At 40.2% G+C, this 15,816-nt stretch overlaps 1 protein-coding gene across 1 annotated transcript in view; it reads left to right on the forward strand.

Moving 5' to 3' along the window:
• Window positions 1-102: 102 nt before the first annotated feature.
• ppat (phosphoribosyl pyrophosphate amidotransferase) overlaps window positions 103-15,816 on the forward strand; it is a 52,702-nt gene continuing 36,988 nt past the window's right edge. Inside the window, exons 1-2 of the mRNA XM_068034931.1 lie at window positions 103-439; window positions 13,045-13,111. Coding sequence (XP_067891032.1) covers window positions 312-439; window positions 13,045-13,111 — 195 coding nt within the window. The 5' untranslated portion in view covers window positions 103-311. The remainder of the gene's footprint in view (window positions 440-13,044; window positions 13,112-15,816) is intronic.

Consider the following 15,816-nt stretch of genomic DNA (forward strand, 5'->3'; position numbering starts at 1 on the left):
TGATATCTCAGTAACAAATTTGATGTTGAATTGCTTCGCTTTGTGCACCCCTTTGAGGTTTTGGTGCGGTCCATGCTGGGGGGGGGGGGGGGGGAGGGGAAGCACGTGCGCATGGCGGTGGTGCTTGGGTGGTTTATGCTGAGGCCGGGTGTTGGAATTAGAGACAGGCTGGCTTGGGGGAGTTCTTTTTAATATATTGACCGAGGTGGCGGGCCGAGAGTTTATTTCCCATTCCCCCCATTAGTTATCATTGAAGCAGCTGGGGTTGAAAGCGGCGGGGGAGGGGTCCGGTGAAGGTTTCCAGAGGAGTCATGGAGTTTGAAGAGTCGGGGATCGGGGAGGAGTGCGGCGTGTTCGGTTGCGTTGCCACTGGCGAGTGGCCGACTCGTTTGGATGTGCCTCATGTTATCACGCTGGGACTGGTGGCACTGCAGCACAGGTAATAGGAAAGAAGGAGGAGGAGGATCTCCTACAGCATAAGCAGTATAGAATCCCTTCCCAGATACAGTGGCATTGTGATAATCGTTGGAGAAGAAAGTTTTGTTGCAGCATTTCTACAAACTGATCTTGTTTTTCTTGGTAGTTGGGGAGACAGTTTAGATATCTACACTTCACTTTTGTTATCTTATGCCCCAACCCCGGCTCACTTGCTTATAACCTTTACATTTCTAATATTAGCTAGTTCCGAAGAAGGGTCACTGACCCGAAACGTTAACTCTGCTCTTTCCACAGATGCTGCCAGACCTGCTGAGTGGTTCCAGCATTTCTTGTTTTTATTTCAGTTTAGATATGTTTGGTACAAAGAAATAAATCTCAGTTGGGCGAGGGAGGAAGGTGTTGCAGTGATTGATTACAAACTCGCTGTTTAATTGTGTAAAACAAAAGCAAAGGATGCTGGAAATCTGGGATTGCAAACAAGGTGCTGGAAACACTCAGCAGAACAGGCAGCTTCTGTGGAGAGAGGGAGGTAGGGTTAACGTTTCAGATTGAGGACCATTTATCAGAAAACTTGTTTTATTGTACTAGATTTATCAAGACAAAGTGCTGCTCGGTTTTTCTGCTTGTTCTCCCTCCAGAAAACAAACAAAAGCTGTCCCACAGTTTAGTGCTACCATTGTATTGAGTGATTCCCTTTACATAAAAGATACTTAACTAAAATAATCAACCCAAAAGTGTAACCTTTATCAACCATTGTGTATTGCTTATATTCAACATTAAATGCTAAAATACATTTGGGAGCATTTTATCTGATTAGTACTTTGTATTTTAGTATGCTGTCAGTGAGTTGTATACAAAGGAATGAAAAGTTGGTTTTGGAATTCTGTACTTTGATGTGCATTTATAACTGACTAATTTTTTGTTATCCTTATCCTCCAGAACAATATTCTGACCACACCTGTTGAAATCCCCCAACCATTATAGACTGTACAGTGCAATTTGTCCATGCCAGTGTTTGTTCCATATGAGCCTCCTCCCACCCCACTTCATCTAATCCCATCAATACATCCTTCTATTCCTTTCTCCCTTATGCTTATCTAGCTTCCCCTTAAATATATCTATACTGTTTGCCTCAATTACTTGTAAGTTCCACATTCATACTCTCTAGGTAAAGAATTTCTTCTGCATTCTTTACATAGTTCTGTTCTCAATAGAATTTGACAATATATGCCAAATAGGAACAAATTTGATCGAACAGTTGATGCTGTGAACAAGCTGATGCAGGAGCAGAATCTTTCATACTGTGACTGTGATGCAAGATATACCATTTGTGACTTCCTTTTAAAACTCAAATGTAACACACAAATGATGAAAATATTTAAATTAAAACTGATCAGTTAAGTATTTTTTCACTTTTAGTGAAGCTTTCTATAAAATCAGTGGACAGTTGGAATGCATTCGTAAGGACTGGAAGGCTAGGAATATAAAGACAGTAGGAAGGAACTTAAGCAAGGAGTCAGAAGGGCTAAAAGGGGTTATGAAAAGTCATTGGCAAACAGGATTAAGGAAAATCCCAAGGCTTTTTATACGTATATAAAGAGCAAGAGGGTAACCAGGGAAAGGGTTGGCCCACTCAAGGACAGAGAAGGGAATCTATGTGTGGAGCCAGAGGAAATGGGCGAGGTACTAAATGAGTACGTTGCATCAGTATTCACCAAGGAGAAGGACTTGGATGATGAGCCTAGGGAAGGGAGTGTAGATAGTCTCTTTCATCTCATTATCAAAAAGGAGGAGGTGTTGGGTGTCTTGCAAAGCATTAAGGTAGATAAGTCCCCAGGGCCTGATGGGTTCTACCCTGGAGTACTGAGGGAGTCAAGGGAAAAAATTGCTGGGACCTTGACAGAAATCTTCACATCCTCATTGGCTACAGGTGAGGTCCCAGAGGACTGGAGAATAGCCAATGTTGTTCCTTTGTTTAAGAAGGGTAGCAAGGATAATCCAGGAAATTATAGGCCGGTGAGCCTTATGTCAATGGTAGGGAAATTATTAGAGAGGATTCTTCGGGACAGGATTTACTCCCATTTGGAAACAAACAAACTTATTAGCGAGAGGCAGCATGGTTTTGTGAAGGGGAGGTCATGTCTCACTAATTTGATTGAGTTTTTTGAGGAAGTGACGAAGATGATTGATGAAGGAAGGGCAGTGGATGTTATCTATATGGACTTCAGTAAAGCCTTTGACAAGGTCCCTCATGGCAGACTGGTACAAAAGGTGAAGTCACACGGGATCAGAGGTGAGCTGGCAAGATGGATACAGAACTGGCTTGGTCATAGAAGACAGAGGGTAGCAGTGGAAGGGTGTTTCTCTGAATGGAGGGATGTGACTAGTGGTGTTCTGCAGGGATCAGTGCTGGGACCTTTGCTGTTTGTAGTATATATCAATGATTTGGAGGAAAGTGTAGCTGGTCTGATTAGTAATTTTGCGGGTGACACAAAGGTTGGTGGAGTTGCGGACAGTGATGAGGATTGTCAGAGGATACAGCAGGATATAGATCGGTTGGAGACTTGGGTGGTGAAATGGCAGATGGAGTTTAATCCGGACAAATGTGAGGTAATGCATTTTGCAAGGTCCAATGCAGGTGGGAGGTATACAGTAAATGGCAGAACCCTTAGGCGTATTGACAGGCAGAGAGATCTGGGCGTACAGGTCCACAGGTCACTGAAAGTGGCAACGCAGGTGGATAAGGTAGTCAAGAAGGCATATGGCATGCTTGCCTTCATTGGTCGGAGCATAGAGTATTAAAATTGGCAAGTTATGTTGCAGCTGTACAGAACTTTAGTTAGGCCACACTTAGAATATTGCGTGCAATTCTGGTCGCCACACTACCAGAAGGACGTGGAGGCTTTGGAGAGGGTACAGAGGAGGTTTACCAGGATGTTGCCCAGTCTGGAGAGCATTAGCTATGAGGAGAGGTTGGAAAAACTCGGATTGTTTTCACTGGAACGACAGAGGTGGAGGGGTGACATGATAGAGGTTTACAAAGTTATGAGCGGCATGGAGAGAGTGGATAGTCAGAAGCTTTTTCCCGGGGTGGAAAAGTCAGTTACTAGGGGACATAGGTTTAAGGTGAGAGGGGCAAAGTTTAGAGGGGATGTGCGAGGCAAGTTCTTTACACAGAGGGTGGTGAGTGCCTGAAGCTTGCTGCCGGGGGAGGTGGTGGAAGTAGGTACCATAGAGACTTTTAAGAGGCATCTTGACAAATACATGAATAGGATGGGAATGGAGTGATACGGACCACGGAAGTGCAGAAGGTGTTAGTTTAGGCAGGCATCAAGATCAGCACAGGCTTGGAGGGCTGAATGGCCTGTTCCTGTGCTGTACTGTTCTTTGTTCTTTGCTACTAATATTAATACAATTAAAGAGATGTATGCTGGGTGTAATTCTGCATGGCCTACATTATACCAATTGCATCGCGAGTAATGTATTCTGTTATATCCTGCATAAATTGAATCATTTAAAAAGCGTATTTATAGGATATAACAAACAGCAGTGACTTGCTAGTTTCCCTATTTATGACGTGATATGGGATCTCATTAAAAAGGTTCTTCGAAATGTTCCTCCAGTGAACACTTTACACTGCATGTTATGTGGGAACAGCATTATTAGCAGTAAGAAGAAAATATATCTCAAGGCTTTTGTTGACTAGATATATTTAATTCAGCGCGTTTGTATAGCATGCTCTATTATACACCTAATTTGAAAAACTGGGCAGTAATTTTAGTTATACATATACATAGGAGTCTTGGTGGGAATGAAATACTAGAAAGGATACTTTATGTTCAGCAAACTTTCATTCCCAAATATCCTAAGAAAAATATCCATGGTGACCCTTCCCCTATCCTGATGTCTGTTTGAAGGCCTCCAAACTTCTGAAAAACATGACCACAAGTGGGCAGCACAGTGGTGCAGTCGTTAGCACTGCAGCCTCACAGCTCCAGCGACCCGGGTTCGGTTTTGGGTACTGCCTGTGCGGAGTTTGTAAGTTCTCCCTGTGACCGCGTGGGTTTCCGCCGGGTGCTCCGGTTTCCTCCCACAGCCAAAGACTTGCAGGTTGATAGGTAAATTGGCCATTGTAAATTGCCCCTAGTGTAGGTAGGTGGTAGGAGAATGGTGGGGATGTGGTAGGGAATATGGGATTAATGTAGGATTAGTATAAATGGGTGGTTGTTGGTCGGCACATACTCGGTGGGCCGAAGGGCCTGTTTCAGTGCTGTATCTCTCTGACTCTATGACTATGACAAGAACTGAAATATATAGCAGAGGGAAAGCAGCTATTGGCACTGAGCCTTTATTCATATTGGGCAATTAGAACTTTAATCGCTCCATGAAGTTCTTCTCAATCTCTCATCTGTTTCACTGGCGAGTTACCACCTTCTTCTTCTTTGGCCTCCTTATCTCGAGAGACAATGGGTAAGCGCCTGGAGGTGGTCAGTGGTTTTGCAGCAGCGCCTGGAGTGGCTATAAAGGCCAATTCTAGAGTGACAGACTCTTCCACAGGTGTTGCAGATAAAATTGGTTGTCGGGGCTGTTACACAATTGGCTCTCTCCTTGCACTTCTGTCTTTTTTCCTGCCAACTGCTAAGTCTCTTCGACTCGCCATGCTTTAGCCCCGCCTTTATGGCTGCCTGCCAGCTCTGGCGATCACTGGCAACTGACTCCCATGACTTGTGATCAATGTCACAGGACTTCATGTCGCGTTTGCAGACTTCTTTAAAGCGGAGCTGGTGAGTTACCAAGCCCCGGGAAACCCATGCTGGCGACGTTTAAATTCAAAATCTGTATTGAAATTATTTGAAATTTGCCTAATTAGCCTGTGATAACGATTGACCCACCTATGGCAATCGGTTCCTCACAGGCAACCAACTGTGCCTCTGTTAAGTCCAGAAGTGGGTGGGTTGGGGTGGAGTGTTAGAATTTTACCATTTTTACTTACCCGTCTGGTTTTGGGGGTTAGAATTACTTCCGATGTGTCCAAATGTTGGCTGATTATTTTATCACTGGAAAGAATTTAGATAAACATCTTTTGAACAACTATTTTATACACTTATTAGCAGTTATGGTTGCTGAGTGCAACTTTTATCAGCTGTGATTTATGTAACTGCCCTTTTTTTAACTCTACAACTTGCATCTTAAAAAAATGCTGTTGTAACTTTTTTTTCCGGATCCAAAACTCCTATTCACCATTAATGTTTTAAAAAACTTTGTTGTAGGTGCATTTTGGAGTTTTTTCGGACCCAAGTCAGAAAATTCATATGAAAAAATGGACTATATTATCATAGATAAATTATTTGACATGACCGAGCTTCTACCTGATGTAACTGTTATTGAAGTAGTTCCCATCTGCAAGAGGAACCCTGAAATGGTGCGACTCCACAGGGTGGGGAATTGGTATAGATCTGTCTCTAAAATAGATACTATAAATTAGATAAAAGTTTTGTGTAATAAGTTGTGTCGAGCGCACATTTATAGCATCACACTGTTCAAACGTGCTCCAATTCCAAAATGACACATTTGTAAGGCAAATAAAGCCTGTGGAGTGATGGTAATGTCACTGAACTAATAATCTAGAGACCCAGGCTAATGCTCTGCACACACTGGTTCAAATCCCGTGGCAGCTGATGGAATTTAAATTCAATTAACAAAAAAAAATCTGGAATTGAAAGCTAGTCTCGGTAATGGTGCCATGAAACTACCATCGATTGTCATAAAAACCCATCTGGTTCACTAATGTCCTTTAGGGAAGAAAATCTGCTGTCCTTACCAGGTCTGGCCTATATGTAATTCCAGACCCACAGCAATGTGGTTGACTCTTAACTGCCTTCTGAAATGGCCTAGCAAGCCAGTCAGTTCTCCAGGGCAATTAGGGATGGGCAACAAATGCTGGCCTTGCCAGTGATGACCATATCCCACGAAAGAAAGAAAAAAATCATGATTGGCTCAAATAGCAATTTATCTGTTAAGTTGACAAGCAAATATCCAGCTAACTAAATCAAAAGTAGCAAAACTGTACTGACGGGGAATAAGTAATCATCAAAAAGCCAAGGAGCTCCAACTTTTTTCAGAACTGCCATTCATAAACCAGCAAGTCCTACAAACTGTTATTCAAATAATTTCTTCCCCACTGTTTTTGGCTGCTATTTTTCTTCAAAGTTCGAAGTGGTTGCAAAGTTTCTTTCCTAACTATGAGTTGGAGGTACACTTACTGTTGAGGCAGTGGTTGAGTTCAAACACCACTCTAGACTTTGAGCACAAAATGTAGGTTAATATTTCAGCATGGTATTGAGAGAATGCTGCATTATCAGATATGTTATCATTTGGGTGAGTCATTAAATTGAGATGTCATCTGTCCTAGTAGTCAAAATAGTCCACCATACACAAAAGAAAAGCAAGGAGCTTTCCCAGTGTTCTAGCCAACATTCATTCCTCAACCAACACTACTAAAACAGATTAAGTGATCATTTATCTTGTTTTTGGGATCTTGCTGTTCACATTGGCTGTTGCATTTATCTCTAAAAACAAGTAAGTGGCTGTGACAAAAACAAGAAATGCTGGATTCACTCAGCAGGTCTGGCAGCATCTGTGGAAAGAGAAGCAGAGTTAACGTTTCGGGTCAGTGACCCTTCTTCGGAACTGACACTACCAGTCGCATCTTCCCCTCCCTTCCCGTCAGCATTCCGAAGGGATCGTTCCCTCCGCGACACCCTGGTCCACTCCTCCATTACCCCCACCACCTCGTCCCCGTCCCAGGGCACCTTCCCTTGCAATCGCAGGAGGTGTAATACCTGCCCATTTACCTCCTCTCTCCTCACTATCCCAGGCCCCAAACACTCCTTTCAGGTGAAGCAGCGATTTACTTGTACTTCTTTCAATGTAGTATACTGTATTCGCTGCTCACAGTGTGGTCTCCTCTACATTGGGGAGACCAAGCGCAGACTGGGTGACCGCTTTGCGGAACATCTCCGCTCAGTCCGCAAGCAGGACCCTGAGCTTCCGGTTGCTTGCCATTTCAACACTCCCCCCTGCTCTCATGCTCACATCTCTGTCCTGGGATTGCTGCAGTGTTCCAGTGAACATCAACGCAAGCTCGAGGAACAGCATCTCATCTACCGATTAGGCACACTACAGCCTGCCGGACTGAACATTGAGTTCAATAATTTCAGAGCATGACAGCCCCCCACTTTACTTTCATTTCTAGTCATTTTTCGTTATTTTTTCTTCCTTTTTTTTGCATTCCTTTTTACATTTTTTGCATTTATTTCATTTCATCTTAGTTTGTTCAGTTTGCTTACCCACTGTTTTTTTCAGGTTGTTTTTCTTCAGGTTTGCACTTGCTGATGTTCTATATTCAGTATATTCACACCTAATCTGTACTAATGCTTTGTCTTTCAAAACACCATTAACATATTGTTTGCCTTTGCTCTGTGACCTTTTGGTCAGCTATGTGGCCTGGTCCAATCTGCACCTTCTCCTTTGTTATCTCTTGCCCAACCCCCACCTCACTTGTTTATAATCTGTGACTTTTCTAATATTTGTCAGTTCCGAAGAAGGGTCACTGACCCGAAACGTTAACTCTGCTTCTCTTTCCACAGATGCTGCCAGACCTGCTGAGTGAATCCAGCATTTCTTGTTTTTGCCTCTATATCCCTTGACATCCAGGGTTCCCTTGACCTGTTGGTCCTACTCTTCACCTTTACAGGAACATGCTGCACCTGAACCCTCATAATTTCCCTTCTAAACGATTCCCACTGGTCTGATGTGGACTTCCCTATAATAAGCTGCTCCCAGTTCACTTTGGCCAGATCCTGTTTTATCATTTTGAAATTTGCCTTCCCCCAATTCAGTACTCTTGTTTCTGGACCCTCTATGTCCTTTTCCATAAAACCCTAAACCTTACAGAGTTATGGTCACTATACTATATTCAGAAATTCTTCCCCCTCCTGACCCTTTATTTTAAATTTATCCCAATCGATATTTGGGCAAAGTCCTCAGGCCAAGACAGGCTCCTCTGCAGCACCTGTGGAAGAGCCTGTCACTCTAGAATTGGCCTTTATAGCCTCTCCAGGCGCTGCTTCACAAACCACTGACCACCTCCAGGCGCGTTTCCATTGTCTCTCGAGATAAGGAGGCCCAAAAAAGAACTATATTCAGAAATTCTTCCCCCTCCTGACCCTTTATTTTAAATTTATCCCAATCGATATTTGGGCAAATTCCCCCAATATCACTACACTATAGTTCTTGCACATCTCTGTGATTTCTGTGTAGATTTGCTCCTCTATCTCTCTCTTGCTATTTGGAGGCCTATAGAATACCCCTAGTAATGTGATCATACCCTTTTTGCTTCTCAATTCTAACCAAATGGATTCTGTCCTTGCACCTTCAAGGACATCCTCTCTTTCCAACACTACAATGTCTTCCCTAATCAGGACTAAAACTCCCACCTCCTTTTTTCCCTTCTCTATCTTTTCTGAACACTTCATATCCTTGTATATTAAGTGCCCAGTACTCGCCATTATTAAGCCATGTTTCCGTTATTGCCTTTACAGCATATTCCCATACTGCTATTTGTGCTTTTTGGATGTCCTGAGGGTGTTAAAGGTACAATATAAATTTGAGTTTATTTCTGACCTAGATCTTGTATGTTGGAGGTTACCAGCCCATTTGTACACATTATTTATATGATCCATCATGGGAATTTGCCATTTATTGTCAGAACTACAATAATCTGAGTGCCTTATGGCAAACCAGGTCATCACAATCAGAAAGTTTTGACGCAACGTCATCGACCTGAAACATTAACTTTGTTTCCCTCTCCACAGATGTTGCTGGACCTGCTGAATATTTCCATTATTTTCTGTTTATTTCCAATTTTCAGCATCTGCAGTATTTGCACGTGTGTTGTTGCAGATTAAAAAAAAGGTCTGTGCGCACGTGAGCAATTTTTCTTTGAGATGCATTATGGGTGTTGCAGTTTTCACCCTGCTGTTCTACAAGTCTGTTACCCATGTGCACAGTGAATACCTTGCAGAATATTTGTAACAATATAGGACATCAGTTGGAAATGAAATGCCAAAAGATGAAGATTACATTTTTTCAGGACATTTAAAAATCTTCAAGCAAAGGGACTATATATGCATATTATAAAAGCAAAATACTGTGGATGCAAGAAATGCTGGAACCACTCAGCAGGTCTGGCAGCATCTGTGGAAAGAGAAGCAGAGTTAACGTTTCGGGTCAGTGACCCTTCTTCAGAACTAGCTAATATTAGAAATGTTAAAGGTTATAAGCAAGTGAGCCGGGGTTGGGGCAAGAGATAACAAAAGAGAAGGTGTAGATTGGACAAGGCCACATAGCTGACCAAGAGGTCATGGAGCAAAGGCAAACAATATGTTCATGGTGTGTTGAAAGACAAAGCATTAGTACAGATAGGGTGTTAACGAACTGAGGATTATATTATATATGCATATTGTTATTTTCAGCATTAAATAAACAAGTAGAGCTAATGGTGTGTGCGATGAGATTTCTTGTCACTAAGGAAACTGATATTTATACCAGGGCCAGAGGAATGTTTATTTATGTTTACCTAGAGTCATTAAATAAACGATTGGACTTAATGGTGCGTGAGATGAGTTTTCTTGTCACTAAGGAAACTGATTTTTGCACCAAGGCCAGTGGAGTTATTTATGTTTATCTGGAGTCAGTCGAACAATCAAACTATGATGAATGATCACTCATTCAGGTACTTGACAATAGAAAGTCTTCTGGGCTAGTGCTATACCAATTACCGCTTACCAAGAATTGCCAATCTACTGTAGGAAATCAGGGAGAGAAAACATTTCAGTCATGCAAGTAAGCAAAAAGTGACAGGGGTTGGGGAGGGAGGGGGGAAAATAAGCAATTCAAATCTGCAGTGGGAAGTAGAGCAAAAAATGTATGTGATTGGGGATAAAAAGAACAAATTTATTTGTATCTTGAGCATGTTTGTAGAATCCTGTCTTCATACTGAGGATACCCTCCATTGTGCTGTGTGCTAGGGGATAGATTCAGAACAGAACTGGCAGCTCAAAACTGGGCATCCATGAGGCACTGTGGACCATCAGCAGTAGCAGAATTGTATTCAACAACAATCTGTAACCTCATCACCTGGCATAACCCTCACTCTACCATTATCAACAAGCCAAGGGATCAACCCTGGTTTAATAAAGAGTGCAGGACAGCATGCCAAGAGCAGCACCAGGCATACCTAAAATGAGGTGCCAACCTGGTGAAGTTACAACACAGGAATAATTGCATGCCAAGCAGCATGCAATAGACAGTGCTAAGTGATCCCACAACTAACGGACCCAATCAAAGATTTGCAGTCCTGCCGCATCCAGTCATGAATGGTGGTGGGCAATTAAATGGAGGAGGAGGGTCCACAAATATCTCCATCCTCAATGATGCCCACATCCCATGAACGAATTACTACAACTGATATCTGCAAAATGTGTATCTTTTAGTATCAGAAAAGTATGTAATATTTGTATAATAAAAGCAAAATACTGAAGATGCTGGAAATCTAAAACAAAAACAAGAAATGCTGGAAATACTCAGGTCCGGCAGCATCTGTGGAGAGAGAAGCAGAGTTGACGTTTCAGGTCAGTGACCCTTCATCAGAACAACATATCCAATTTAATTTCAAAGATTCTAGATTGTAACAAATTAGCTACAATAACAAAAAAAGCATGCTACTCAGCCCAACAAAACCACAGATCTATTCTGGATTTTGCTTTCAGAAGTGTAATATTTGTCTCTAGTCAGTCATCTGATGCATTGTTTCAGGAAGTTTGGTGCATAAAAGTGATAGGTGAGTCACTGTTGTGCTTAGCTGAAAGCCTACAAGCATAATTCCATAATTTTCACACTTCTGAAAGTGTGGAAAATCCAGGATAGATCTGTTTTTTTTTGTTGAGCTGAGTAGCAATTTTTTTGTTGTTGCTAATTTGCTACAATCTAGAACCTTTGAAATTATATTGGATATACTATAGGGCAAAGGGGTTATTGGCCTGGAGAGTCAGTAGTCTGATGGTCATCCGGAAACATTTGTTGTGTAGCAATGCTGTTTATTCTTTACTGATCAATGGGTTTTTATCTAGCATTCTGATGGTAGTGCTACAAAGCCCATTGTGTTACATGCACGGAGCTTTCTTTTTTGCTAAGTAATATACTTTTATGTATTTAGTTTATGACTTAATGTAAGAAAATTGATATCTTCAACAAAAATGTAATTCTTCTCCCTCCCTGCCTCAGTATAAAAGTTTGTCCAAATATAAAGACTAATTTAGCTGCCTCAGATATCAAAAAGATGAAGATTACTTAAATTTTATGAACGACTCCGCTGCTTGTTTATAATTTATTTAAAATTGGGCATGCAAGATATTACGTAAGCATGGAAAACACTGTCATCTTGATAACTGAAGTACTGTTCATTTTTATTTTAAGTAAATTCACAGTGATTTTTTTCCCTTATTATTAAGATAGAAGTTGACTGGGCTCTGATCTAGCGGGGTCTCTTGTTTAAAATCTTTAAAAGCTCTGTTATCTAGTTTATGTCAGCGTTATTTGTTACACAGTGAAAGGAATTTAGAAATTTCATCCTTTTGACAGATTGTGTATGTATAATGTGTTTCACTGGCCTCTGTCCTGAAGGTTCATTATATTTCAAGATTTATATTTATATAAAAATATTTAAATTGTGCAATTAACACAATAGGTCAACAACTAAGGTGACACAGATCTCAATATGCAAATATGGGCATATCTCTTCAATTCAATCTAAGTTTAGAATCCTCCAATCTCTGAGGTATTGGCAACTCAAAAAGATATTTTGTATTGCTTCAGTTCGAATAAGAAGTAATATTGGTTTGTGTTTCAGTTTGTAATTAACCTGAAGTAAATTTCATAATGTTACATATAGACTAAATCTACAGTCCACAGCAAGGTGAAAGGTCTAAAATGTTTCTAGTGTTATAGTATGCTTGAAAACATATCTCCCAGCAGCAAGTAATGGAATTGTCCAATGAGAGAAATGCATACTATTTTGCCATGGTAGTTTTTAAAAAAAAATGTAGAGCACAAGATCCATATGCTTGTTCATTTCACTTGGTTGTACCTATTCTGTGTTGTAGAATTTCAAACTTGCAGGTATTTCGAAACAAACCAGAAACATGTATTTAGTGTGGGAATTTGCTCTGCTATTGTGAATAGATATGAAAGCAGTCCTTCACGGTACTCTGTTATGAGATCAATAAAATACTATTTATCCCACATGAGTAATACTTTTATCTCTGTGATATGAGATCTTCCTCTGTCAGAATTAATGTTATCCCATGTATTATTTGCATGCTGCTTTATTATCAGATTCAAGTTCCAAAAGTGGCATAACAGACTAACAGGAAAACGAGCTTCTCTGATACAGGACTTAAAAGTTTGAGAAAACAATGGACATTATTTCTAAACCATGTACTTATCAGTAATTATTTTTGAAACTTCTGAAAAATGTTTTTACAGAGGTCAGGAAAGTGCAGGAATTGTGACAAGTAATGGAAGTTCCCCCCCATTATATATGATGCACAAGGTATGTCTTTTATTTTACAATGGAGTGTTATGTCATGTATTGAACTTTACAGAGTCGGATTCAGTTTTCTTTTGTACTCTTCTCCCTCTTATTGTGTTACACCATCTTTGTTTTTAAGAAAACCTGAATTACTGTCTTCTAGTTACTCCTGCAACATTCGATAAAATTTGAATTTCCTAGATCAAGGACTTTGCTGTAATTTAATGATAGGCAATTGATTCTGCCAAAATAAGACTGTATATTGATAGAATATATCTTTTGTCAAGTATATTGTTACGACCAAGGTCGGAGGAGTGCACTACCTTTTCTAGATTCACTTCTCTACAGGTCACAATATATCTTTAAATGTTTACCCAGTTACTGAACCATAGACTTTACTCTTTATCCCAGAATAAAATAAAACAATAAACAACAAAATGATCAGTTTATTATAAAACAAGACATTGCCAGTAGTGAAACAAAGCATTAACACACAGAGTGAAATATGAAAGTTCCCTTTTACCTTAGCCCCTCACAAGCACATATACACGCACATCGGTTAACCGAAAAAGTAGAGATTTTCTCTTTAATGCTCTTACAAAAAAAAGACAAAAAAATAATACTTTGCCCAAATACTTGCTAATTCTTGAAGGAAAAAAGAGAAGATATGAAAAGTTGTCAGTTGTCCATTTTTGGTTTGGCGTCCCAAATATACGTAGACGGCCGCCACTGGGATCTTTCTAAAACAGTTCTTTTCAGGCAACGTTGAAGATCAGTTTGGCAGGCTTTTGAGGAGAAATGCAGCAGCAGGGGTTTCTGGCAGGTTTTTCAGGAGAAATTCAGCATCAGTTTCTCTATTTCTTACATTTGCTTCTAAGAGCTTCTCAAAGAGATTGAAAAGCCTACCAGCTTTTCTAAGAGATGGAAAAGGCTGAGCTGGATTTTGTCTTTGGCAGGTTGATTTAAAACCTCTTTCGAAACACTCCACACCCCAACTAACTATCCAGAGCGAAACCAAAATCAATATTTCAAGTTTCAAGCCTACTGACCACTATAAATCTTGACCTGTCACTTCTCTGTAAACATTTCTCCCAAGTCAAAAAGCCGCTACTAGATATTTATCTGAAGACTTCCAGTAAATATTTTCAATCAAGACCTCAGTGTCCTTTCAGTGACCCCAGTGAAAAAAAAAACATGGAATCTTTTTCAGTTTTCCCAAATAAAACAATGTTCATAATTCCAAAATACAAGTACTCAAAAACAAAATACTTAAAAACAAAATATGGAAGCACTGTCATAACAATATTGGAAGATAACTTATGAAGTTCTTTATTGTTTCAGTAAATTTTGTGCTCATTAAAGCAGGGAATATTGATGATGTGTCCGGTGTCTGTGATTAGTGCAGCCTGTTGCCGAGTACAATTTTACTCCGTCCCAGTGTCAGAGGAGTGCACCAGTATGAATTTCCACACAAGCCATTATCGTCTATTCTTCATTAGAAATTGCCAAATTCAAATTGAAATTATGTAAAACACTTTGGACTGTTTAAATTGCTTAATTCAAACTACTAGATAATTCGCTTTTTTTCAGCTACAGCCAACATTCAGTGATAGAAGTAGACGCTAATGTATAACTATGCTGAACAGATGGACCAACTGGGAATTGAGTACAGACTGTCAAAACTAATTTCATGTTGAAGCTGAAAATGCTTTAATCACCTTGGTGTTAGCTGTTATAATCTGAAAAACCAGTTGGTGAAGGATAGTACTGTCTTTACCAGGTCTTCCATTTATTTACAGAGTGAAACATTACAAGCCTACAACTCCTAACTCAACCTCATGACAATTTCAATAAGTGTCTTTTTATATGTGCTTGTGAAACCCCAATTAATGCCCACCGCCTATATACAATTAAACACAATTAATATACAGTTATCATTGGTTGCTTTTGAATGCAGCACCCAGTAGTGGAAGTTGTGTGCTAACTGAGTAGTTTTAAAAAATAAATGAAGGAAACCCCGTATAATATCGCCACCTTTGGTTTAGTATCGGTTTTAATCTGATTATACTTCGTGAAGTGCTGTAGATAGAGACACTCTATAAATGCAAGTTGTTGTTGAAAATAGGTATAAACCAAAGTTATGCTCAACTATTCTAGATAAAAAGCTGAAAATTAGCTGAAGTAGCTTTGTAATTATTTATAGTATTGTTCAGAGATTCTGTTAATAAAACATCATTGTTTATAAAAACATTGTTTTACTTTTTAACTAAGCATAATTCAGTTACAGGTGGGAAAAGTGATTACTTCAAATTATTTTCCATCTTACAAATTCTGAGAAGATTTAAATTATAATTTTGTTGGAGCTCTTTATTTTGCTGATTAGTATTGATTATCATGCATGTTTATACCATCCTAATAAACAAATTTTCAGCTCGCCACTGGTATCAGACCCACCGGCCGTCCATGTCTCCGTTATAAAGACGTCTGCAAACGCGACATGAAATCGTGTGACATTGATCACAAGTCGTGGGAGTCAGTTGCCAGCATTCGCCAGAGCTGGCGGGCAGCCATAAAGACAGGGCTAAATTGTGGCGAGTCGAAGAGACTTAGTAGTTGGCAGGAAAAAAGACAGAGGCGCAAGGGGAGAGCCAACTGTGCAACAGCCCCAACAAACAAATTTCTCTGCAGCACCTGTGGAAGAGCCTGTCACTCCAGAATTGGCCTTT

Source organism: Heterodontus francisci, chromosome 1 (genome assembly GCF_036365525.1).
Source record: "Heterodontus francisci isolate sHetFra1 chromosome 1, sHetFra1.hap1, whole genome shotgun sequence".
Taxonomy (NCBI): Eukaryota; Metazoa; Chordata; class Chondrichthyes; order Heterodontiformes; family Heterodontidae; genus Heterodontus; species Heterodontus francisci.